General features: G+C 42.0%; 1 protein-coding gene across 3 annotated transcripts in view; it reads right to left on the minus strand.

Annotated features, from left to right (window-relative positions):
* Positions 1-4,304: 4,304 nt before the first annotated feature.
* The window catches only part of LOC111841890 (short transient receptor potential channel 5-like), a 34,472-nt gene continuing 14,419 nt past the window's right edge, over positions 4,305-24,357 (minus strand). For all 3 annotated transcript variants that reach the window (XM_023808019.2, XM_023808020.2, XM_023808022.2), the window contains 9 exons: positions 22,927-23,448; positions 18,493-18,829; positions 18,040-18,179; positions 12,339-12,661; positions 10,993-11,188; positions 10,321-10,515; positions 9,155-9,196; positions 8,270-8,359; positions 4,305-7,814 (listed from right to left, as the gene is read on the minus strand). In XM_023808019.2, coding sequence (XP_023663787.2) covers positions 7,014-7,814; positions 8,270-8,359; positions 9,155-9,196; positions 10,321-10,515; positions 10,993-11,188; positions 12,339-12,661; positions 18,040-18,179; positions 18,493-18,829; positions 22,927-23,448 — 2,646 coding nt within the window. In that variant the 3' untranslated portion in view covers positions 4,305-7,013. The remainder of the gene's footprint in view (positions 7,815-8,269; positions 8,360-9,154; positions 9,197-10,320; positions 10,516-10,992; positions 11,189-12,338; positions 12,662-18,039; positions 18,180-18,492; positions 18,830-22,926; positions 23,449-24,357) is intronic.

Below are 24,357 nucleotides of genomic sequence, written 5' to 3' on the forward strand. Positions count from 1 at the left end.
CTAAATGAAGTCCGATTGAGCTGAAATTTTATATGTGAGTACAACTTACCAAAAGGAAACTTTTTAAGCGGTGTCACTTCGATTTTTTTAAAAAATATTTTTTTTGGGACACCCTAGTGTACAGGGTTTTAAATAATCCCCTGAACAGATTCCAAACACTAGACTGTTAGTGTTTGAGGTTAGAATGTGATTTAATTTTGTTGAGAGATGTAGCAAAGCTATAGTCATAGTGTGGAAAGTAACTTTGGTTACGTTGAAGTTGGACTATAGCCAATTTTGTTTGTTCGTACTATTGCATGAATCTTTTAAGAGAACAAAAAAAACTACCTTAAAACAAGTACATGCACATGCAGTACGTTTGTAAAAAAAAATCTTATTCTTTTAAGTTCAAATTATACACCATTCCATGATTGATGCAGTCTTCAAGACTAACAAATTCACCCCCTGCATTTTTTCCACTGCGGGGACAACATTTCTGGCACAGCTGAGGAAGGTGTCAGAACACTTGTTAGGTCATACCTTGGGTGCTGGCATCCTTGGAGACTGAAGTGTAAAGCATATGTGAAAGATGGCCAATAGGGAGGCTGCAGCAGGTGTGACAGCAGCCTGTTGTGTCCCCTCGAAAGAGGCAGATGGTATGTAGTCAGTTGTGTAACTTTCTGCTCTCATTATCGACCACAGACACCCTGAGGATCTCAAGGCTGTGTGCTCTTCTGTTCAAACTTCTGTTCAACTAACTACCTTTATGCATGAGGGCATAATCCTTATGTAGGGACATTCATTGTCTCAAGGATGTACTGTATTGCGTATCTAATGGAATCGACACTCGATTTTGTGAATGAGTTTAGATGTTTTACATCTCATGAATTCATTTAAAAAGACACACACAATACCTGTATTTTAAACATATTTGATTAACAAAGTTTATTTGTGTTATGATATTAGTTACACCATTCATAATGTTTCATAGATTCTGCTTCTTATGCAATTTCATTCTTCATTTCAACAAATGCAGTTGCACCTTTTTTAGAAAGTAAAAAAGACCCTGAAAGTAGCAAGTGTAAAAAAAAAACCTGTGCCAGCCTTTTAGTTGGACAGCATGCAAGGCAAACTGAACCCATGAAGCCATGAAGTGGACCTAAGCCACACAAAACATTATTTTTTAGATACAAATTTAATAGCCAGGATTATGGGAGGTGGATTGACTTTTTCTGGCTCGATCTCCCATATTGAAATTACGCATTTCTGGACACAGTCACATTTTACCAGGTTCCTATGTAATTCATAAAGAAAACTTTTTGGCTGGATTGGAACAAATGGGTTCAGCCTTTCCCTGTATAGCTTCCAAAGGATCACTTTGTAGCACTAATTTCCTTTCTGTCTGCTTACCAATCCACTGCCAGCCTGTTCTCTCCTCCAATCCCGGGGCCTGTCACACATAGAAGGACGAGGCATTTGCTGAACACACCCTTATCTTTTAAATCTAATATCCTGACCTGCTTTACACATTTATTTGACATATAAGTACACACTGATCTTATATTTTACTTTTATCAAATTGCATCCAGCTTTATATGATCAGTTTTAGAATGTTGACAAGATCCACACAAACAAACTAATTAAATTTCTCCAGTAAATGCACGTTGACCTGTGGGGCAAATAAAATGTTTACTAAAAAAGTGTCTATTAAATTGTGAAAATTGAAATATGTTTTTATATCCATCCATCCATCCATTTTCCAACCCACTTATCTTTCTCAGTTGTGGGGGGTCTGGAACAAGCCAGGATGGGGGCCAGCCCATTGCAGGGCATACTCATACCTATGGCCAGTTTTGTACTTCCAATTAGCCTCAGCATGTCTTTGGACTGAGGGGGAACTTTAGTATTTGGATTAAACCCCATGATGACATGGGAAGAATATGCAAACTCCACACATATGTAACCCAGGCGGAGACTCAAACCTAGGTCCCAGAGGCGTGAGGCAACAGTGCTAACCACTGCACCACCATGCCGCCCCCTATATGTTTTTATATAATATTTTGTTTTAGATTAATTACCACTTGTATTGCATAGAGTATATGAACAGCTGATGAATATAGCTGATGTTCATGTGACTAAGAGATGCTATTTTACTAAAGGGGTCTGAGAGAAAAACTCTTAATTTTTTTTTTTCACTGTCCACCAGGGGGCAATATCAGACATCAAAATGGATAGGAATAGTGCATGTATTTTTTGCTTAGTCCAAGACGGCAATGAAGATAACCAAAGTAATAATTACAGTGTTACAAACATTCTTACCTAGATAACTTACAGGTAATTAGTTTGATAGAACTCTGTATTTACTGAAACAATTCAGATTCATTACGCAGCTCAAAAGTAAAGTGAAAGCTGGGCATTTTTGAAGCTACTGTTTATAAGTTTGATCACTTATGACTTTATATCAGGTGTCATCCCTAAATAACAGCAAAGCAGGGACCCTCACATAGATTATCAGAAACACGTATAAACATTAGTACATGGTTTGTTTTGTGAGAGGAATGATGTGCTACACTGCGTTCAGATGAGTTACGTTTAAGTCAAAAAGCCTTATTGCCACATCGAAGATACGCAAGTGCTGCCAAAGTGAACACGTAGTCTACTAATGGAGAAATGACTAGTAAATAGTCATTTATCAATGGCAAATACACAGAAACAAACACAAATAAAAATAATAATAATAATTATTATTAATAATAATAATACAGCAAAGAGCAATAAAAGAAGAATAGGTTTTAAATGAATATGACACTATGAACCTATAATTCTGAATACCAGATGTATCCTAATTTATTTAAAGCAGATTTTATGTCACCTGTTGTGCATCTGGCTCCTGGGGGCACATGAGTGAAGTCCCGTGACAGGATGGGCAGCATGTCCATGCCATGTAAGGTATGGTGCACTTTCAGTCACTTGTTTGCTGAATTGTGTGGAAAGACTTTCATCTTCCAAGAGCCAAGTCCTTGTCTTAAACCAAACACAGTGGTTCCTTAGTGAGAACTCATTCTTTCATGCTTGTCACAATGGGGATGCACAAATGGTTGCCTGTGTAGGATGTTAACTGTCATTTTATATTTATTAATCAGTCTTACTTGCACTGTTGGTCTAGAAATGTTTTTATGGGACTTTTTTGTAACACTTGTTAATAGAGCACAAATTTCTCAGAAGATCTTGTAACTAATTCATTTTCTGCTGCTGCTCCTGTTTAAATGAGTACAGCAGAGCTTTGGAGAGGATAATGAGTTTTATTGCAATTTATTATAAAAAAAATCATTATGGCAAGAGCAAAAGATTATCAACAGATAAGCAGTTCACTGATGTACTTGTTGTTGTTTTGAATACAAGCAGCTGAAAATTTCACAATCTTTTCTTCTATTTGTAACATTAAACAGACCACACCATTTCTGTATAATGTAGTGCTGTCAGAGTACATACAATCCTGAACAAAATCTTAAGATTTTACAAATATTCACATTTCGCATTGGTGGTTCGTAACCAGTTTGTAAATAAGAAAAAGGAGCAAGGGATAAAAAAATAGAGAGAGTAGCATTTAAACTCAAACAGGCTGATCAAAAGTTTAAGACTGTAGCCTTTAAAAGGTAGAATCTGCGCAAAAATCTGGCTTTCATGTAATTTTCTGTCACACTGTCATGAACTCCTGATGGCAAAGGCAAAAAGGCTTTCTGTCTTTGAATGTGACAGGTTTGTTGAGCTGTACAAGCAAGGCCTCTCACAAGTTTACAAAAATGGATGTCAGATCCAGACCGTGGATGACCTTTATGAAGCCTTCTTCACCACATGGAGCAATGTCCCCACCAGACTCCTGGAAATACTTGCATCAAGCATGCCTAAACGAATTTTTGAAGTGATCAACAAGAATGGTGGGGCTACTCAGTACTGAGTCCTGTTTTGACACTTTTAGTTCTGTTTTTGGGTTTGTTTGGGCTACAGTCTTAAACTTTAGATCAACTGATGAGCAGCCTGTATGAGTTTAAGTGCAGTTTTTAATAAATTGCCTACACTCTATTTTTTGTGTTTTGCTCCTTTTTCTTCTTTTTGCATTTCGAAGCTCTACTTACAACCTGGTTACGAAATACCAGTGCGAAATGCAAATACTTGTATTTTTTTACTCTGCCTTAAGATTTTGTTCAGGACTGTATATGGAGATAGAACTGAGTAATTGAAATGCAGCCAGACATATATATACAACCCCAATTCCAGTGAAGTTGGGACGTGCAAATTGCAAATAAAAACAGAATACAATGATATGGAAATCTCATAAACTGATATTTTATTCACAATAGAACATATAAAACATGTAAAATGTTTAAAGTGAGACATTTTGCTATTTAGTGAAAAATATTGGCTCATTTTGAATTTCATGACAGCAACACGTCTCAAAAAAGTTGGGAAGGGGGCAATAAGTGGCTGGAAAAGTTAGTGGTACAAAGACCCAACAGCTGGAGGAACAATTTGCAAATAATTAGGCCAATTGGCAATAGGTCAGTAACATGACTGGGTATAAAAAGAATGTCTTAGATTTGCAGTGTCTTTCAGAAGTAAAGATGGACAGAGAATCACCAGTCCCACCTAATACTGCATCGACAAATAGTGGAGCAATTTCAGGAAAAAAGTTCCTCAGTGTAAAATTACGAAGAGGTCGAAAATATCATAATCTACAGTACATAATATAATCAAAAGATTCAGAGAATCTGGAGAAACCTTTGTGTGTAACAGACAAGTATTCTGGATGCCCATGATCTTCAGGCCCTTAGGCAGCATTGCCTCACAAATAGGCATGATTCTGCAATGGAAATCACTAAATGGGCTCAGGAATATTTCCAGAAAATGTTATCAGTGAACACAATTCACCGTGCCATCAAAAGATGCCAGTTAAATCTCTATTATTCAAAGAAGAAGTTGTATTTGAACATGATCCAGAAGCGCTGACGTCTTTTCTGGGCCAAAGCTCATTTAAAATGGACTGTGGTTAAGTGGAAAACTGTTCTGTGGTCAGACAAATCTAAATTTGAAACTTTTTGGAAACCAGGGATGCCGTATCATCCATTGCTGCCATGACATTCAAAATTACCTTATCTTTTCCTTAAAATGATACATTTTCCCAGACTCAACATTTATTTTCTATGTGTTTTCTATGTTTTGTTATGAATAAAATATGGGTTTATGAGATTTCCATATCATTGCATTCTGTTTTTATTTACATATTTACAATTTGCACAACGTCCCAACTTCATTGGAATTGGGGTTGTGTGTGTGTGTGTGTGTGTGTGTGTGTGTGTGTATATATATATATATATATAAACACACACACACACAAATATCCTAATGGTGCACCAGAAAAATACGCAAATGAGATGTTTTGGATGAGGTACATGAGTGCCCACCTCTCCACTTCAATACCATCTCGCTCACCATTTCCTCTCATCTTTCTTACACTCATGTTATTTAATTCCTTCCATTTTTCCTTTCACTAGATCCCCCAGCTTTCCCAAAGACATACTTGGACATCACTATTTTTTAAAAAAGGCTCTTTGTTCAATTTGAAAATGAATGTTCTTTTGCGTTTCTTTTTATTCAGATAACTTGTGAAAAGATGTAAATGTATTGCGTAAAAGTGAATGTTAAAAGTAGCTTAAGAAAAAAAAAGTCGTACCCTGATGCCATTCTTTAAATTACACTGCAATAAAGCATATAGTATAAATTTTTGAAATTCCACTGCAGTTCAAATTAGAATGTACTATTACTAGATCATAACTTCATGTATTTGTGATATACATTTGTGTATTTCCATATCGGCCACAATTATTGCAGAATATGTCTGAGGGCCACTTCACATAAATTCAGATTTGACTTCACCATAACGACTATACCTTGACTTCCAATCTTCCCACAAGTAATTATCATTCCAGAACACAGCAAAATATCCTGGCATTAGTCACCACTTGTCTCCTGCCAGATAAACCAAAGAGATCACCACCTGCATCTGATAGCATCTCAAGTCTGACGCCGCACACAACCGGGTGGTTTTGCATAAAATATCAGCTCCCCATCATAACAGTTTTCAGCCGTTTGCGGGGAAAAAATAAGGCTTATTTCAGCAGTGCAAGTGACCTGTGCTGTCAGGAACGGGCTATCAACAAGGCCTTTTTAGCAAGTGAAGACTGAACGGCGTGTAATTCGGAAGGAGAAGTGGGTGTTTGTGAGCTTCCCTCCTGCAATTCTCGTCACTCATTAAAATTCATCTTGCTTTAGGCAGTCTGCCACCTCAGCTCACACATTCTCTCATACCCCTGACCAACTGTTGACTCGGATGACAGAGTTGGGTTCACAAATGAGGACTGAAACTCAGAACTAAGATTTCATATGTTAACATCATCCATTTCAAATTAAAATTCAGAAAATGTACTCATTTGCTACTAAAGTAGCAAACCTTCTGTGGATGACACAAGCGACAAACTGCTATTCCATTAATGGGGGATATTCTCATAGATAGAGGTAGCAAAAGCATGCTTTCTATTTGAATACCATGGACTTTTTTGGCAAGAGAGAAATACGTTTGCATCCCAGATAACACATCTGTCTATGTACTGGCTGACCATGGAACACAGCCACCTTCGGTGCAGTTCTAATGTACTCTGGGGCACCCAATGTCCCAAACAAGAACACACAAAATCAAACATGTACAAGGCAAACAGAAGTCTATTTGTGAATGCAGGTGTTTATGTCCTAAAAGACAGGAACAAAGTTGATGGAGGCAGGCAGGCAAATATAAATCTCAAGGACTTGCTTGTTAATATCACTGCAAGTGGATTTATTAAGCTCTTTACTATCTATTAATTTTTAATTGTCTGCTTACTTCTAAGCAAACAATAATTTGTTTACTGCTTCAGAAGATTAGCCACCAGCCCTGGTTAGTAATTCAACAGGTTCTTCACCCCTCCACTGGCATATTGTTCCTACAGGTGGGTAGTAATAGAGTCCTCTTGGCCCTCCCAAATGAATGAGGTGTCTTGCCCATCAGAGGGTCCTGAGCAGCCCTCAGAAACAACGTTGTTAGAGTTATAAAGGCGATCATTAGAGGCAGTGAAGCTGGAAGCACAGTGCAGGGAAGGGGGCAAGCCCAGGGGGGGTAATGGAGGAAAGGTACCCTGTCCATTGGTCTGGGAATCCAGACCCACCTGGTTGAGGTGCATCTCACTGTGTGTCACCTGCTCGGTGGCAATAGGCCTATGGTCCTGCAACACTGCAGCAGGCTGTGACAGTCCATCTGAAGTGCTGTGGGCAGGTCCAGGGTTAAGGCCTGGTAGGCCAGTGGTTGTGCGGGAGAAAAGCCGGCCAAGCTGCCTGAAGGAGTTCCTCCTGGATCCAGACAAACGCCGCAGTTTACCTCTATTGCTGGCCAGTGAGGAGGAGGATGAAAATGAGGAGGACTTTCTTACCCCATTGCATTTAGCTTTGTCCACTGTTGTTTGCACCTCCATGCCTGTCATGGATTTAAAGAGGGCAGAGACACTGAAGACTGAATCCCACTTTGCTGTCTTGGAGTTTGACAGCCTAAAGGACACACCCTTAGGCTTGACCCAGTTTCTTCCTTCACCTGGAGTCCCAACTGTTCCCCATGCCTGACTGTCCACGGCTTCATTGGCATTTGCTTTTGTGGTCTCGTTGTTGGAGGTGTAGGTCTGGCGTGGAGGCTTGCGGTTCCCCAGTAGATCCAGGACCTCGTAGCGAAAGCTTGAAATGTCCTGCTTTAGCTCCTGGCAAGAACAACAGGAATTGGAGAGAGTGAGGGAATAAGGGGTTGACTAAGTGGGAACATTATTTTAGGCAAAACAGAAAACTGCAAAGCCTTTTGTGGACTTGGTTTGTTATGCTACTTTACCCAAAGCATATTTCATATCACATACTCTCATGCAGTGTTAAAAAGAGTGACACTATTGCACTATAAAGAAGGTGCCATTGCTTTCTGATTCGTTTTTAAATAGGCCCTTTTGTTTCTTGTGTCACCCTAGAAATACTGAGAAATAGCCAGGAATAAAATAATTCAAATAGAAAAAAATAGTTTAGAACTTCTGGTCAGCCTAAAAAAACATTTCCTGCAAAGAAAGACATGCATGGACATACATAATTTAATGCCCTTGACATGGCAGCTTTCACATATTTCACACATGCTGATATGATAGTACTGCGATATACTCAAGGCATGACACACCTTGAAATTTTCCTCTGTCAGCCCTTCGTCTGTCTTGGAGCTTCGGATCATGGCAGCCACATACCGCTTTACTAGGTTACGAATTACTTCCTGGGAAAGATACAGAGGAACAGTGCCATGTCCCACATCTGAACAGGTACTGTTACTATTCTTTAGTTTCATAGCTATTGAGGAAGATGCTGTACCCATTTGATGTAATCAGGCGGTAGATACTGTGCACTGTTGCTTTTCAATGTATTGCTAGAGACATAAACTGGTAACCAGAAATGAAAAACTTGGTAAATTGTTCTAGACTGGGAAAATAAAAGAGAGAGATAAGGAGCATGCACTGATATAGTGTGTTGCCGCATCCACCACATGACAAACCACCTCAGGGGTGTGAACCTGAATGCAGCCATGTGGCAGGTAACACCTCAGCACCACACCAGTACAAATGGACCAGTGTGAGTTTTTTTCCAGTGGCTGGAGTGCCAATCCTGTGACCAACCTCCAAGTTCCCTTTAAGTTGGAGGACCTCCTTATAGGACTGGATGTACATTAATGTCATACACAGGACAAAGCAATTGCAGGTTAGGGGCCTTGCTCAAGGGCCAAATGGAGTAGAATTACTCTGGGCATTCACAGGATTTGAACCAGCAACCTTCCAGTTGCGGGCACAGATCCCTATCCTCAGAGCCACCAATCCACCCACAAATAAAAAATAAAAGACTAGGCAAAAAAGGTAAGGAGAAAACAATAAGTATTTGATTGCAAAGGGGACAATTATATTCTTAGAGTTCTGCCCAGAGTGGAAGTTGTATAGTCTTGGGAACCTATGGGCACAGAAAGAACCTAATAATATGATAATTGCTATTATGATATGGCCCCTGACCCTGTGCCATGTACCTGATAATGCTGATTCTGTATTAGGCTGTCGGCATGGCGATCCTGAAACACAAGTAATTAAGGGAAATTTCAGCATCAAAAGAGTAATGTCTCACCACCTGGATTGCTATTAATTATATACAGCTACCAATATTTTTACATAATTTGTATAAGGGTTGGTGTACAGTCATTTACTATTGTATCTGCTAAAGCCCAAAAATCAGTTTTCCAAATACAAGAATATATTCCTGATTTGTAGCAGAGATCAAATTTTTTCCATTGACCACCAGAGTACCAGCACATATTTCAGAGCTTAAAGTAGGCTTTCTTATATAATCCTGCCAAGGCTCTATCTGAAAACATAAGTGTGTGGGTGTAAGTGTGTGTTTGTGTGTATGTGGGTGATCTGGGAGTGACTTTCATTTTTTTCCCCACTGTATTGTAGATGTACACGAATACTGTCCTATAAAAGAGGGTATTAAAATTTTGCTTATTGCAGGGTTATGGACGGAGCAGTGGATGCTGACATGACAGGGTGGGGCAAAATTAGGTGATTAGCTTATTAAGTCACCCAGTTTCCCTTCCTTGGTCATGTCTGCTTTTGTTCTTTCCCCCTTCCCAAATCAAGTGCCCATTCTGTCCTTTCACCCCCGTGTCATATAGATCTGCTCCTCACCCCGAGCAGAGAAATTCTCATACTATGAATAATTCAGCTCTAAACAGTCAGATGATTAAAGGTAACGTGAACCAAAAAACATGATCATATTGCTGCTTTACACAGAAAGGTGATTCTCCCCTCAGTCTCACTCCACTTCTGTCAGGTTCTGTCAGGTAAAAAGAGACTACAGTGTAGATGGTGAAGAAGTGTGGCCTCTGTCTGCATGAATAGATGGCTCTTGTAAATTTCAGGCTGGTCAGTCCAGTTGGCAAGTATGAAATGTGAAAACCAAGGCGTTGCATTGACAAAAAAAAAAAGAAGAGAAACAGCACCTATCCCAGGGGGGGGCGAATTACAGACTCTGCTGTGAAAAAGACACATCACTGCACTCAAAAAATACTCTTACAATTCAGTAGAAACTGCCAATAAGAAATAATGGTGAAAATCCCATACTTCAGTGCTGTTTTCAGGGCTTTTAGTGCAGTGCTTGTATGGCTCAGTGCGACTGCATGCTGCATTACTGCCTTACAGTGAACTCCTTGAGGTTATCGGGATGTGGAGGTGCCTGCCGTTTGCACAGCCGCCCGTGGGCCCAGATACACAGGTACCATACTGATTTGGGGCTGGGCACAATGTTGAAAGGTGGGGGAAGAGTGCCCCCCTCATCGAAGTAGCTCATCCACAGCTTGGTCCGTGCAAATTTCCACTCAATGTCTGCGTGGTCCTGCTCAGCACCAGGACGAGTGTGGGAAATAGAAGGAGAAAGAATATAGTGGGATGTGAAACCGCTCTCCTGGACATTTTCTTGGCAGCATTGTGCAGATTTTTAAAGCTGGCTATACTCATGCATACATAAAAATCTGGGTCTGCATTAATGAAACACCATGCACATTTTTATGTCACAGTATGACCATCTCATTGTTTTCAGTTAAGGTACGAATGTTCCCCACATTATACCTGAATTACTCCTGCAGGAATTAGAGATGTGAAACAACTGATATGCAAAGTATAGTCAATTGTCTCAGTCATTCTCTCAGAAATTTATATTTTTTTCCATCCTTTAGAATGAACATGAATATAGGAGCAGAACACATATCAGGTAGCTGGAATGTATCAGACCAAGCCTAAAAATGTGTTATTGATGCCTTTGTGAATACATGACTAGAAGCTCTGCCTTCTTGCTTTCTACAAGCAGACTTACAGCAATGAGCTGGTAGGAGTTGTTCATCATGGCGATGAGCATGTTGAGCAGCACCACCAAGGAGATGACGTTGTAGGTCCCAAACATGGTGGCCCCCACAAACTCTGTAAACTCATGCCGAGCCTTTACATTGGTGACATAGAGGTTTATCAGGCCGAAAACTGACCAGAACAGGGACTGCAGGGTCTCAAATAGCCTACACGATGGAGAAAGAGTAGATGAGATTGAGACAGATGGAGATTTTCGGGTTGTTTTGAGACTTCTACTTATCCTGCAGTCCAAGAACTTCATATCAAATTAAACATTCTTCTGCATGTTATTTCATGTTTATATATTTTTCATATCCAGATTATAAATTAACAAAAACGAGGTACACATTCCGCCAAAGTCTCCCTCAGCATGTTAGACACAGACTGGCACATTAAATGGCCCCTGACTTCATGTTGACCTGTCATAGTAATAACTGCTGCTGTAATTCAACACATGCAGCTCAATGAGGTCTATATGGTGAAGAGATGGATCACTGTCTATATATGGCTTCTCACCCTCATGATTTTCTGAATCGAATCCCTAGTAGTAAACAATTTAATAATGTCAAGCACAAGCCTAAGAAGAATATGTGTTGTGAAAGGCAGAGCAGTAGACCTTGCCCAGTAGCCTCTGCAGAATATACTTTCCCCCAGAAACTATGAGATTGGGTCATCAGACTCCATTTGCATAGAGGGGGATCAATTGCTGGTGCAGACATTTAAAAAATGCACAGATGCTGTGGAGGTGGTGGGTTTGGGCGATTCCAAGGGCGCCTAAAAAATCTGCAACATAATTGGATTGGTTTGAGTTAGGGCCCCGATATGATATGCTTTCATGGGACACAAACTCTCTAGTGCCCCCCCTAGAAATATTCTAATACCACAGCTAATTAAGAGTCTTAATGTTTAGACAACTTGTAATTTAGACCACTAATTTGCATTACAAATTAATGAAAAGATTTGTTTCTCAAATACCGTCTCAGGATATCACTCCTGCACTTTCCACGTCCACCTAATGTATAATACAAAGGATTTTCCAATAATACTATACTACTATTACACTATTGACTATCATGATGATACAATGATATCATCAGTATAAGGACCATTAGTGGACAAACAATTAATTGATCTTCAATTTAAAAATCCCTTGGAAATCAAATTCCAGTGGACATTCATAAATACTTGACCTCACCAGATGTTTTAATGTTAAATAATTGTGTATTGTATAAAATAAAGTAGACTTGGTATTTTGCAGGCAAAACAAAACACATCAGCTCTAGTCTGAGTGCCATGTTGGAGGGTTGCCACACTCACGTGGAGAAGGCATTGTTCTGCTTCTCACAGCGGATGCCTTTGCAGTGGTTGGGCTCATCAGCTGCCTGTGTTTCATAGTAGAAGTATAGCTGGTTGAGGCCATTGGCAAAGGCCAAAAGCACCAGGCAGTAGATGAAGAGGAACTTGAGGATATCAAGCAGCATGCGGCCCAGAGAGATCTGCAGTGGGCCCAGGTGCGAGTTAGCCGTGAAGAGAGAGATCAACCGCAGAGAGCTGAAGATATTGGCAATGGCGAACAGGGCCTCAGCGATCAGTGTTGGGTGCCACATCTCCCACTCCTCCCGTGGTCGTGAACTGTTGTACTGGAAAAGGTAAAAGGAGCGAAGAGCTAAATTCAACTTTCAATCCAATTCAGTTTCAATTTCCAAATCATAATCATCATCAGGGTTTAAATGTGGCTGGAGCCTGATGGAGCCCAGCTCCTTATGCCCAAAACACACCTTGCCAGAGCACAGCCCCACCTCCATTCAGTTTCAAGCTAAAAATCAAGTTTTTTTCCATCAGCTTTAATGTTAATTTTCATTAGTACAGTAGCTCTGATCAGATATTCATTTCCTGACTGGATGAGATATTCCTACACGATGTCTTGTGTGCCGTGTTTTTGTATTTTGACGTGTTTTGCATACCGTATAGCTGCCAAAACATCACTTACTAGCTAGAGGTAAGACACATGTAAGAAGCAATACATGAATAACTTAATATTTTAATGCTTTTTCATGGGGACATCATTAATTGAGCAAGGATATACTTGTAGTGTAGCAAGGTTATTACTTCTTTCCCTTTGGGATCAACAAAATTAATTGAATATAATCTAATAAAGTATTTTGATTTTTAAGCTTTGTCATGTACATGCTATGTTTAAAAAAATCAAGTACAATTTTATGACCTGATAGGTACAATACTTGTATCAAATAAAAGTAACTTTTCAATCACATTTTTTAGTTAATGCTTTATTGTTTTAAAGTGCTAAAAGAACATACTGACAAATGAACATGCTGCATCTTAGTGATCACAAATACATAACCATCCATCCATTATCTGTCCCTTGTCCGGGGTTCGAGTCGCAGGGGTAGCAGCTTCAGGAGAGATACCCAGACCTCCCTCTCCCCAGCTACCTCTACCAGCTCCTCGGGAAGGACGCTGAGGCGTTCCCAGGCCAGCCGAGAGATATAATCCTTCCCAGCGAGTCCTGGGTCTGCCCCAGGGCCTCCTCCCTGTAGGACATGCACGGAAAACCTCTCCGGGTCGCCGCCCAGGAGGCATCCGCACCAGGTGTCCAAACCACCTCAACTGGCTCCTTTCGACGTGAAGAAGCAGCGGTTCTACTCTGAGGCCCTCCCGGATATCCGAATTTCTCACCCTATCCCTAAGGGAGAGCCCAGATACCCTGCGGAGAAACCTCATTTCGGTTGCCTGTATTCGCGATCTCATTCTTTCAGTCATTACCCATAGCTCATGACTATAGGTGAGGGCAGGGACGAAGATGGACCCCGAGATACTTGAACTCCTCCACTTGAGGCAGTACGTCTTCCTTGACTAGAAGAGGGCAATCCACCTGTTTCCGGCTGAGAACCATGGTCTCGGACTTGGACATGCTAATCCTCATCCCTGCCGATTCGCATTCGGCTGCGAACCGCCCCAGAGCATGCTGGAGATCCCCAGCAGATGAAGCCAACAGGACGATATCGTCTGCAAAAAGCAGTGAGGCAATCCTGAGGCCACCAAACTTGACACCCTTAACACCCTGGCTGCACCTAGAAATCCTGTCCATAAATATTATAAACAGGATCGATGACAAAGGGCAGCCCTGGTGGAGCCCAACCCGCACTGGGAACACGTCCGACTTATTACCGGCAATGCGGACCAAGCTTCTGCTCCGTTCGTACAGGGACCGAATCGTCCACAACAGCGGACCCCGGACCCCATACTCCCGAAGCACCCCCCACAGAGCACCTCGGGGAACCCCGTCGTAAGCCTTTTCCAAATCCACAAAACACATGTAGACTGGATACATAACTAATAAACTAATATACAGAGCAGCTTATTCAGGACCCCCCTCCCACCCCTTGTCTGTCCTTGACAGGACTCCTCCTCTATGATTCTAATTTAACCCCTGATCTTCATCCATCACCATCATCATCATCATCATTATATTTCTACTCCTGATCAAAATTGTGATGGCAGTATTCCAGAGATGCCAGAAATAGTTCAGAGCTGGGAGATATAATGTCTCCAGCATGTCCGGGGTCTGCCCTGGGGCCTCCACCCAGTAGGATGTGCCTGGAGCAGCTCCTGGTCAGGTCAGGTCAGGTAGGGGAGCATGCACTGATGCAGTATGTTGCTGCACCCACCACAACTCCTCGGGATCCTAGCTGATGACCGCCCAGGTAGATACTTGGTCCAGTCCCACACTCTGGAAATGGCCATCCATCTGCTGCAGCCGATTATATGGGCTCCCCCTCTGCCTGGTCCAGCCGCTTGGGTCCTCAGCAATGAGGATCCTGCAAGCCGGATCACCCTCAGAGAAATGCGCCACATGGCCATAGTGCCGTAACTGACGCTACCTCGCAATGCAGGTAATGTGCCTCATTCAGAACTCCCCTAGGAACTGCTCATTTGACATAAAGTCAAGCCAGCAGTACTTAAGGATTCTCCAAAGAAACACAGGACCGGAGACCTGGATAGCATCCCTGTGTCACAGCCATACAGCAAGACAGGGAGCATCAGGAATCTAAAGACTTGGACCTTCACCCTCTTGCAAAGATATCGGGAGCAACTTCATGATCACCCATGCTCTCCCAATCCATCTGCTGACTTCATAGGAAGAGTCACCAGAGACATTTCCAAGGTAAGTAAATCTCTTAATGAGGTCGACATTCTCCCCGCAGATGGACACACTACTTATAGCTGTGCCTAAGAAGTTATTAAAGGCCTGAATCTTGGTCTTTATCCAGGTCACCCGTAATCTCAGACACTCGCTCAGTAGTCTCGAGAGCCCCGATCTGAACCTCCATTGACTCCGCTAAGACGACAGCATCGCCGGCAAAGTCAAGATCAGTAAATCTTTCTTCACCTACCGATGCCCCACAACTGCTGGACTCAACGACCCTGCGCAACACCGAATCCATACAAGCATTGAACAGAGTATGAGCAAGAACACACACCTGGTGAACCCCAGAATCAACTGGGAAGAACATGGAAGTTCTCCCTCTACTCTACACAGCACTCATAGTACCAGTAAACAGGCTGGACATGAATGCCAGCAACTTTGGGGGGATCCTAAGAAATATCAGGATGTCCCACAGGGCAACTCAATCAACTAAATCAAACGCTTTATGAAAATCGACAAAGGCTGCAAAGATCCTCTGCCAATATTCGCACTTGTGCTCGGTAAGAACCCTCAGTGCAAGGATGCAGTCAAGGGTAGACTTCTGAGGCGTAATACTGACTGCTCTGGTCGCTGACAGGTGACAAAGTGATCATGGATCCTATTAAGGATGACCCTAGCAAGCACCTTAACTAACACTGAGAGCAGTGTTATCTTCCTGTAGTTGTCACAATCCATGGGTTCACTACAAGTCCCGTTTTCCAGTCAGTTGGGATGACTCCTGACTCCCAAATGGAAGCAAAGATTGCATGCAATGCCAGGAGGACAGCCTTACCACCAGCCTGGAGAAGTTCACCCCAGATACCACAGATCACTGTGGTTTTCCCTAACCCCAGTTGACTCACCACCTGTGAAATCTTAGTGAGATTGGGTGGTTCACAGCTGATTGGAGGATCAGCCTTAAGAACTGTGGACCCAGAGATGTCCAGCATCCTAGCTGGAGGGTTAGCTTTAAACAACTGCTCAAAGTACCCAGCCCTGCGGATCACAATTGCAGTGTCATCTGTAAGGATCGTTCCATCACCAGTCCTGACTCCAAGTCTCCGAGGAACAGATTCAGATGTGCGTAATGCTTCAATTCCTCTGGAAGCAGGACGTGGGTCACTAGACCACAGATGGTGTGTCACCTGCTCACAGATTCATCTAACAAATGTCTCCTTATCTTCCCTAAGATCCCTCACAGTCATCCTCCTCAGCTCCCAGTACAGACTGGAGTTGCCACAAAGTCGTGTGCTGCAACTCCCCTTGATAATATCTAGGGTGCCCTGCAAGATGAAACACCTCCTTCTGGGAACACCAAGACAACCCTTGACAACCTTCAGGGTCTTGTCATGGAAGGTCTCCTACATCACAGCAGTCGCACCCAAGTCTGCAAGTTCCTCACACAAACTATGTGCAAACTCATCAGAAATAGCTTGATCTAGGAGTCTGGCTAAGTCTAGCCTTATTCTCCTAGTGTGTGGTAGCCTCTTGGAATTTTCAGCATTGCAACAAGAAGTCTGTGGTCAGAATTCACAAACTGGGCACTTCTGTAGACCCTGCAGTTCTGCAGGAGCCTCTAGCATCTGCCCATGAGGATGTGATTTATCTCCTTCCCTGCACCACCAGTATTGGAGTACCAAGTCCAACGATGTGGATGTTAGAACCTGGATCCAGTAACCCACAGCCCCAGACCTTTCACAAAGTCAAGGAACATGGAGCCATTCTCGGATGGAGGGCCGGATGCAGTTTAATGTCATATCCAAAGTAGATTTACAAATAAACCACAAGCCTCAGCTGATGACTTAGTTCCCACTTCACCACCATAGATGTGTTTTCATAATGTTCTCTCCAAGGATGTGTTTGCCGAACACCATTATTACAACAGAATTACAGAAACATTAAAGACAGTGAATTCGGATTGTGGAGTAGTTCCAAACATGATTCACCCTCATTTATACACTTTCTTCTAATATATAATCAGACCAGCAGTTGCTTGGCCTTGTTCTATTGCAATTTAGTGCATAGAGAAGCGAGGCTTGAGGTAACGAAAGGGATTCATATCTTATTTCCCGGTTTTTCGTAAGATCACCATTAAAAGAGACATCACAGAGACATGTATGCAATACAATACAACAATAATGTGAATTTTTAAAGCCATTGTGACTACCCAAAAGTGCACACTCTGTACACCTGCCGCTGGAGCAGTTGTTCAAGCCTAAACCCAAGAAATGCCTGACAGATGCAGCCCACACAAAAATATGACTGCATTGCAGAGGGGGGCAACCTGAGCTGAGATCATCGAGAGGCACCTTCTGGAATATTCACTGAAAATATCATATATAGGAATATCACACATTATTTGAACAAAACTAAAGTTAGAGAGCCCCAAAAGAGCATTTCAGTAGAGACATCAAGGCTTGATGTCCTAGGCCTTCTTTAGAAGGTATCACTTTAAATAAAGTAGCTATGAAAGTTGCCAGTGCCTCAGTCTCAAAAAAAGCTAACCATGTTAGATAGATTTAGCTTCACAAAGCTCTTAAGAAGTCCAGCAATTGTCATACATGACCAAGTCATATGCTACCAGTTTTTTCAACTTTAAAAATGTACCATATTTTCTTTTCTAGAGAGTAGTCATGCATTCTGGCCTGTACTGCCTGGCATATACTCCAGGCCCCTCCAAGAACCTGTTCAGGAAAACCAGTTTGAAGATGGATGGTTGGATAGATGGATGGATGGCAGGGTATCATAAAAAAGAAAATTATTCAAAAAGTCTGAAACCAAAACAGTAATTGAGAAAATGACTGGTCTAACCTTGACATATGCCACAATCTTGAGGGAGATGGTGGCCAGGTAGAGAGAGTTCATGGCAAAATCCATCAGGTTCCACCAGTCGTGGATGTACTCTGTGAAGCCCCCGGACCACATCTCTTTAATCTCTGCCCAGATGAACCCTGGTCAAGAATGAGAAAATATATGGACTGCTGTCAAGAAAATTTCCAGTAATAACATAAAGAATTATCATAAAAATCTATGGAATTTGAGTATTAATCTGTAGTGATTTTGACTATGGTACCGTATGTGCTATTACATTAACTAATATTTACTCACTAAATTTGTTAATGATGACTTTTTACGAATGCACCAATTTTTAAATCCTGTCTAGTATAAGATTAATAAAACAATGAATAAATTAAATTGAGAAGTTTTTCATGTAGTGGTGAAAAGGTTAAGGGCTTTATCATCCCACAGAGCTGCCCCTCTCACCGAGCACCCAGGGCAGGATCATCCACTCCACCAGTGTAGGTGGAGGACCTTGGACATGCAGGTTGGTACGGGCGATATGCTGTGATGCCAGCAGCAGGAGGAAGAGGAAGGTCAGGTAGGAGGCTGTGTGGCAGATGAACTTGATGAAAGGCTTCCTAAGGAAGAGGCTCAGTGAGCTCCGAGGTGCCAGCAGGTACATCAGGGACAGCAAAGGGAAGAGCAGGCCTATAGTGGCACAGGTCAGAAGCTTCACTGCCCAGTGTCGCCGGCGCCATCCAGGGAAGCCGTCGTACCAGAGTGTGGCCAGTAGCTGCTGACAGTTGGGCTGGGCCACAAACTGGGGAGAGTAGGTTGGGTTAAAGGAGGGATGTCTGGTTACATAAATGACCAACAAATAAGGGGGGTCAGATCGAAAGAGGGCTGGCCCAACCCTTTGGGGGCCCTAAGCAAGATCTGATGAACATAATTGTCATTTGTGATCTTCCTCCCCACTCTGACAGGCTGATGAGTTGGGGTGCCTCCTGGTGGCCGATGGGCACTAAGCCACCACTTTGCTCACATAAAGCTTGGGCTGGTCCTGGATAGATCAGTGATTATGGAGAAGAGGTGTCAAGCAATGTTTCCTGTAGCACAGAATTTTGTATAACTACAGCTTCAGTGATACATAGTGAGTTTAAACTATCAGAATAGCTGAATATGTCCACTGCAAACAGCAAGAAGTGATATGGTGTGAATAAACCCCCTCCCATTGAGTTTTTATAAAAATGCTAACATTACTGGTAGCATACCACTTGCATTATTAACAGTATGTTCCACTTGTTTACCCACGATGGTTACAAACATCACAAAGCACTATCTAGTTGCCAATGTACATATACTTGTTCTGATTATTTATAGGTGCTGTCAAGTTGATAACTCATGGTGACCATATAGACAACATTCCTCCAGTATGTTTTAAGGAGACTTAGTGGGGTTAGGAGGGAGGAGATTTATGCCGACTGAATGAAACATGTTGGCTGTAAAAGGTCTTGACCCATCCTTGCAAGGACTTGGGTGACTAGTTTCATTATCAGTGCTGGCTGTACTGTTGCCACGGTAATGTCTCAGATAATGGGCAGGCATGCAGTCTGGCAACTCAAATAAGTTGCTGAGATGCCAAGACATATTGCGGGCAGCATGTGGTCAATTGCATTCTGACCTGGGAGGGGGGGGGAGAAGCTGGAGGATGTGAGTTTTACTCTTAATTGCTGACCTAAATGGAAAGCTTCACTATTCTTATGCACGCCATCCAGACATATTTAGCAAGACTTTGTGCTTTTGCTCCCACTGCAGCTTTATTTTAATCAGCTTTATAAGAACATAATGCATCTGTCATCCATCATTCTCGACCAGGTTGCTCCGTAGACATGCAGTGGTACTTACGTAAGTGTGTATTAATAGTCCAGCAAGATAGATAAGTTCCCAAGTTCGCATTGTTTTATTGCTCTGTGATTACACAGTTGTGGGTGACATGGCATGTTGGTCATGAACTGTCTAGGATGATACTGTTTTTTTAAAAGAACTACAGTGGATTTGTGGTTTAGTCACAAAGCTGGTGAAATGTTGTCCAAAAACAGACAGCATGTTGTAAGGTTTCTGGACAGCCTCTCTGTGGCTATCACTCTAACCTCACTCCTCCAGGGTTATTGTTTAAACTTGTGGGTTCCTCTGGCTTGAAGAAAATAGATGCCTGGACTAATGGATGTTTTCTGGGAATGTCTTGTTTAGATACGGATTAGGACTCAACCATAAATGAGACGATAGGGAAGTTTGGGTAATGCTTCGTATTAACTACGCCTTCATAATGCATTCATGGAATATTCGTAAGCAGCATGAAGTATACCGTAGCACCCTAACATACCTTACCAGCTTTAATATTAATTAATAACAAACATTATATAATACCATTATAATCATATAATGTTTGTTATTAATGTTCAGTATATTGAGGTTCTTAAGGTTTGCTAGGATATTAAGGTATACTTACATGTTGCTTATGAATTTTATATAAATGCATTATAATGGCATTATGAAAGTGCAGTTAATGTAAAGCTAGGGTGACCAGACAATCCATGTCAGGGAGGACACTTTGAGTTACTTTGGGTTTTACAAACTACTTTCTAATTGAAAGGCTCCTGTGCTCGGCTAAATAGTTTAGCTCTTCTTGTGCTTTGACTGGTTTGTTTCCTTGACTGAAAGACTCATCCAGCTGTTTCACATTAGCATTAGTGACACATGCACATACATTATAGGACTGTCCAATCAGCACACAGCAAGAGCTGAGTGCTCAAGTGAAATCCAGGTCCGTTTAATTGAAATGGTAATTTACAATTCCTGTCCTAGCTCAGAGTGTCCTCCCTGACATGGATTATCTGGTCACCCTATGTAAAGCGTAACTGAAATTTCTTACAGTCATGGTGTCCCAACTGAAGCCTGATTCTAAACAATCAAATATACACATTTAAAAACCATCTACATGTCCAAACTGAATGGCTGTTTTCATTTCTGTGCAGGTAGTTTTTCTTAAATACCCTTTTTGTCTCACGTGTGACGTCCTGGTCAAAGTCATCAAAGTGCATCAAAGAACTTTGCATTTTGCAATTTTAAAAACCCTGACTTCGTCAAGGCTCCCTGGATCACTATGAACCTAGTTAGTAGGGGTGTGCAAAGTAGCCGGTATTTGTATCTGTATTTGTATTCGAGTAAAATTCAAAATAGGCGTAAAAATCCAGTTTTTTTTGCGTTGCACTTCTAATTTACGTACGTTACAGTGTAAGTATTCTTTAATTATATCCATTATAATAATTATGGATATACAGTAGACAGAGTAACTTAAACGTACCATATAACTCCTACAAGTGCATACAATTCGACACAACTACACAAGCATTGTTTTAACCTTTTTAACCAAACGTTAACGTTACTCTGTCAACAGCCTATTGTCTAAATTACCGAGCTAACAGCTACGTAAACAGAGCGAACATGAGAGCACCTGACTGCAGACGTCAATAATGCAGCGTAATGGAATAATCTCCCGCTCAAACTCCGCTTCCCGAAAGTTATAAACTGCCTCCGGAACCCAGTTAAGGTACAAAAATAGTGATACAGTTAAGTCTTTTTTTTCGCTCAGCCGAGCCTTCTCTGTTGCTGTGTGGAGCAGCCTGTGTCAGTCACCTCTTTTACTCCCCCCCGACTCCTGAACTCACTCACTCACTCATCCGGGCATGCACTGCGGTCTCAAGAGGAAACGCAGCTTTTTGATATAAAGTTTTTCTTGTTCCCGAATACAAATATTTTTTAAAGTATTTGTTCGAAATAAATATACGTAAAAAACACATTATTTGTGCCTTTCCGAATACCGTATTTGGGTTCGGCTCCACCCCTACTAGTTAGCATTTGGTTTTAATTTTAAAAATGTATCAGCATTAACAGCACGATGGTGGCTTAGCAATGGCAAATGGGCTATAAATGTGATTGGTCAGTCACCTGCTTGCCCTTTTTAAAACCACTATTTCATAAAACAAATGCACTAAGAATAGGAATTCCTTCAACAATGTTGTCAATATTACTGTGTTTATTTTGGATGAGTTGGACGTTTAGATTTACCTAAATCTTTTTGCTGTTGTCATCCTCTCCTTGAGTCTAAGGCATAAACAGGTTTTCCTATTAGGTTTGAGTTGTTATATTACAATGCAGTTATACAAATGATATTTTTAAATGGTATTCAATTCAGTAGTTGACACTTTTTGTTTACTGAATCATTTGCATTTAGAAGTCAGGGTCACCTGGCACAGAGAGGAGTGTGTGAGACAGCAGGAGAAGCACAGGTGGGAATTGTGGGATATGTGGGAGAGCCATAAGTAAGAGAACCACAGGGGGGGGCAGAACGGCTAGATAATCAGTCTGGCATCTGGGTACCATAGCAAAGGTATCGGCATGCTCTGCCCAAATGTAGGAACACAGCTGGACTGTAGAGAAGACCTGGTTCTTTTTGTACTTTGTTTTAAAAATTCTTATTATCAATCATAACAATCTGCTCTACTAAGTACATATGATAAACTTTAATGACAACTCAAACAAGTGTAGCAACTGAACCAGAGGCCACAGAAACACAGTGATGCCACTTTCACGTTCTTGTTCTTTCACCTCTGCCTGTGTTCTTTAACTCACTCCTTCAGTTTCTTAGTTACACGCATGCCACACCCTCACTGCCAGCGATGTACTCCTCAGAGATACTTCACAGAGAGGCCCGAATGTCATCATTTGTTTTCACGCCCACATTTCTCTATAGTTCTGAGTTTACATAGCCTTTTGTAAGTGTTGTAAGAGTTCTACCTCCCTCTCTTTCACTCTCATAAGCCCAGTCACACCCAGAGAGGAGTAGCTGTCACTTACCTCCTTCTGGTGGTACTTGATTGCCAGCTTGAGCTTGGCCAGGTCATGGCTGTCCGGGCTGCGGCCTGGGTCTTCAGCCTGGTCACCGAGGTGGTGCAGGATGGTCTCCAGCTCACGGGAGCTGCGTGCCTGGTCCAGCAAGTCCTTGGCGAAGCGCTTGCACTGCTGAGACAGCTCCTCATACTCCTGACGGAACTCGTTCTCCACCTTGCTGAGCTCCTTGAGCTCCCAGCCCAGGCGGAAAGCGGTAAGGATGGGGTCCTCACTGGAGAGGGCGATGAGTGATGGGCTGGCCAGTGCCCGGTAGACATTGAGGCGAGAGCGGGAGTGGCGCAGACTGTCGGCCTCGGAGCTGGAGATGCACTCCACACATGCACAGTGGATGCGGTGCGGCCGTGGCAGAGTCACCTCACGCTGCACCAGTAACTTGATGATCTCATAGTTGTTGGTGTGTGCAGCCAGCATGATAGGCGTTATGTCCGGGGTGAACTCTGAAAACTGGATGTCCATCAGGGGAGGGACCTGGGAGAGAGCGGGGGGGACAATGGAAGAATGGAATAAAAAAAAGTAGCCAGAGGAAGAGGGCAACAACTGAATATAATGACATTCAGAGAAAAGGATGAATGCAGATTGTCAAGAACGAGGTCTGCACAGATAAAGGAGAGAAAAGAAGAGAAAATAACCTTTTTGAAAGAAAAGACACCTGCAGGGTACCTTTTGTTTCTCTGGTAAATAAGTGGTTTAAGATGATAGAGTGTTAAAAAAGTTGGGTTTTTTTGCACTTCCTCTGCTGTGGCTTTAATAGGTCTTCTTTTGCTTCCTCTTGTGGCAGTGCAGAGAGGAGAGACAGCTGGGGAGTGAGAGCATCAGAGACAGACAGCAGGCAGCCAGGTCCCCAGGCTGCACAGGGCAGTGTGCCTCTTATCTCAGTACATCTCAGTAAAGAGGCTCCATGCTCTCCTTTATTTAATGTGAAGGCTGCCAGCTGCCCTTCAGCTTGCCTTAACACTCAAGGAAATATGTTTAGTTTGCAACTGTGCTAGCTGAGCATATTTAAGCACTTCTGTTTCATAATTCACAGACAGACAAATAGGCACCACAATTCACTAGCCCAAGCACACATGTACGTAAAGTGGATAGAATATTAATAAGGTAACGAATGGTAGAAATTGTTTAAAAACTAAGGTTTCTCTCTCATGCTACATAATGGGAGAGGAAAATAAAATTAAGTTCAGAGATTTTATTTATTCGGACTGGGAAATGTATTGCATTAATGTGTGCATTATTATTTCTTTGACCGTGTTAACGCATGCAGTGTTTTGTTACCCAAATGGTAGAATAGTATGAGCACAAATTTTAATAGAGACCTGTAATATTCTTTCCTGGCTGCAAACAATAGCTGTGGCTGAATTTAGGGGCTGCAACCTTCAA

Source organism: Paramormyrops kingsleyae, chromosome 10, assembly GCF_048594095.1.
Source record: "Paramormyrops kingsleyae isolate MSU_618 chromosome 10, PKINGS_0.4, whole genome shotgun sequence".
NCBI classification, from domain to species: Eukaryota; Metazoa; Chordata; class Actinopteri; order Osteoglossiformes; family Mormyridae; genus Paramormyrops; species Paramormyrops kingsleyae.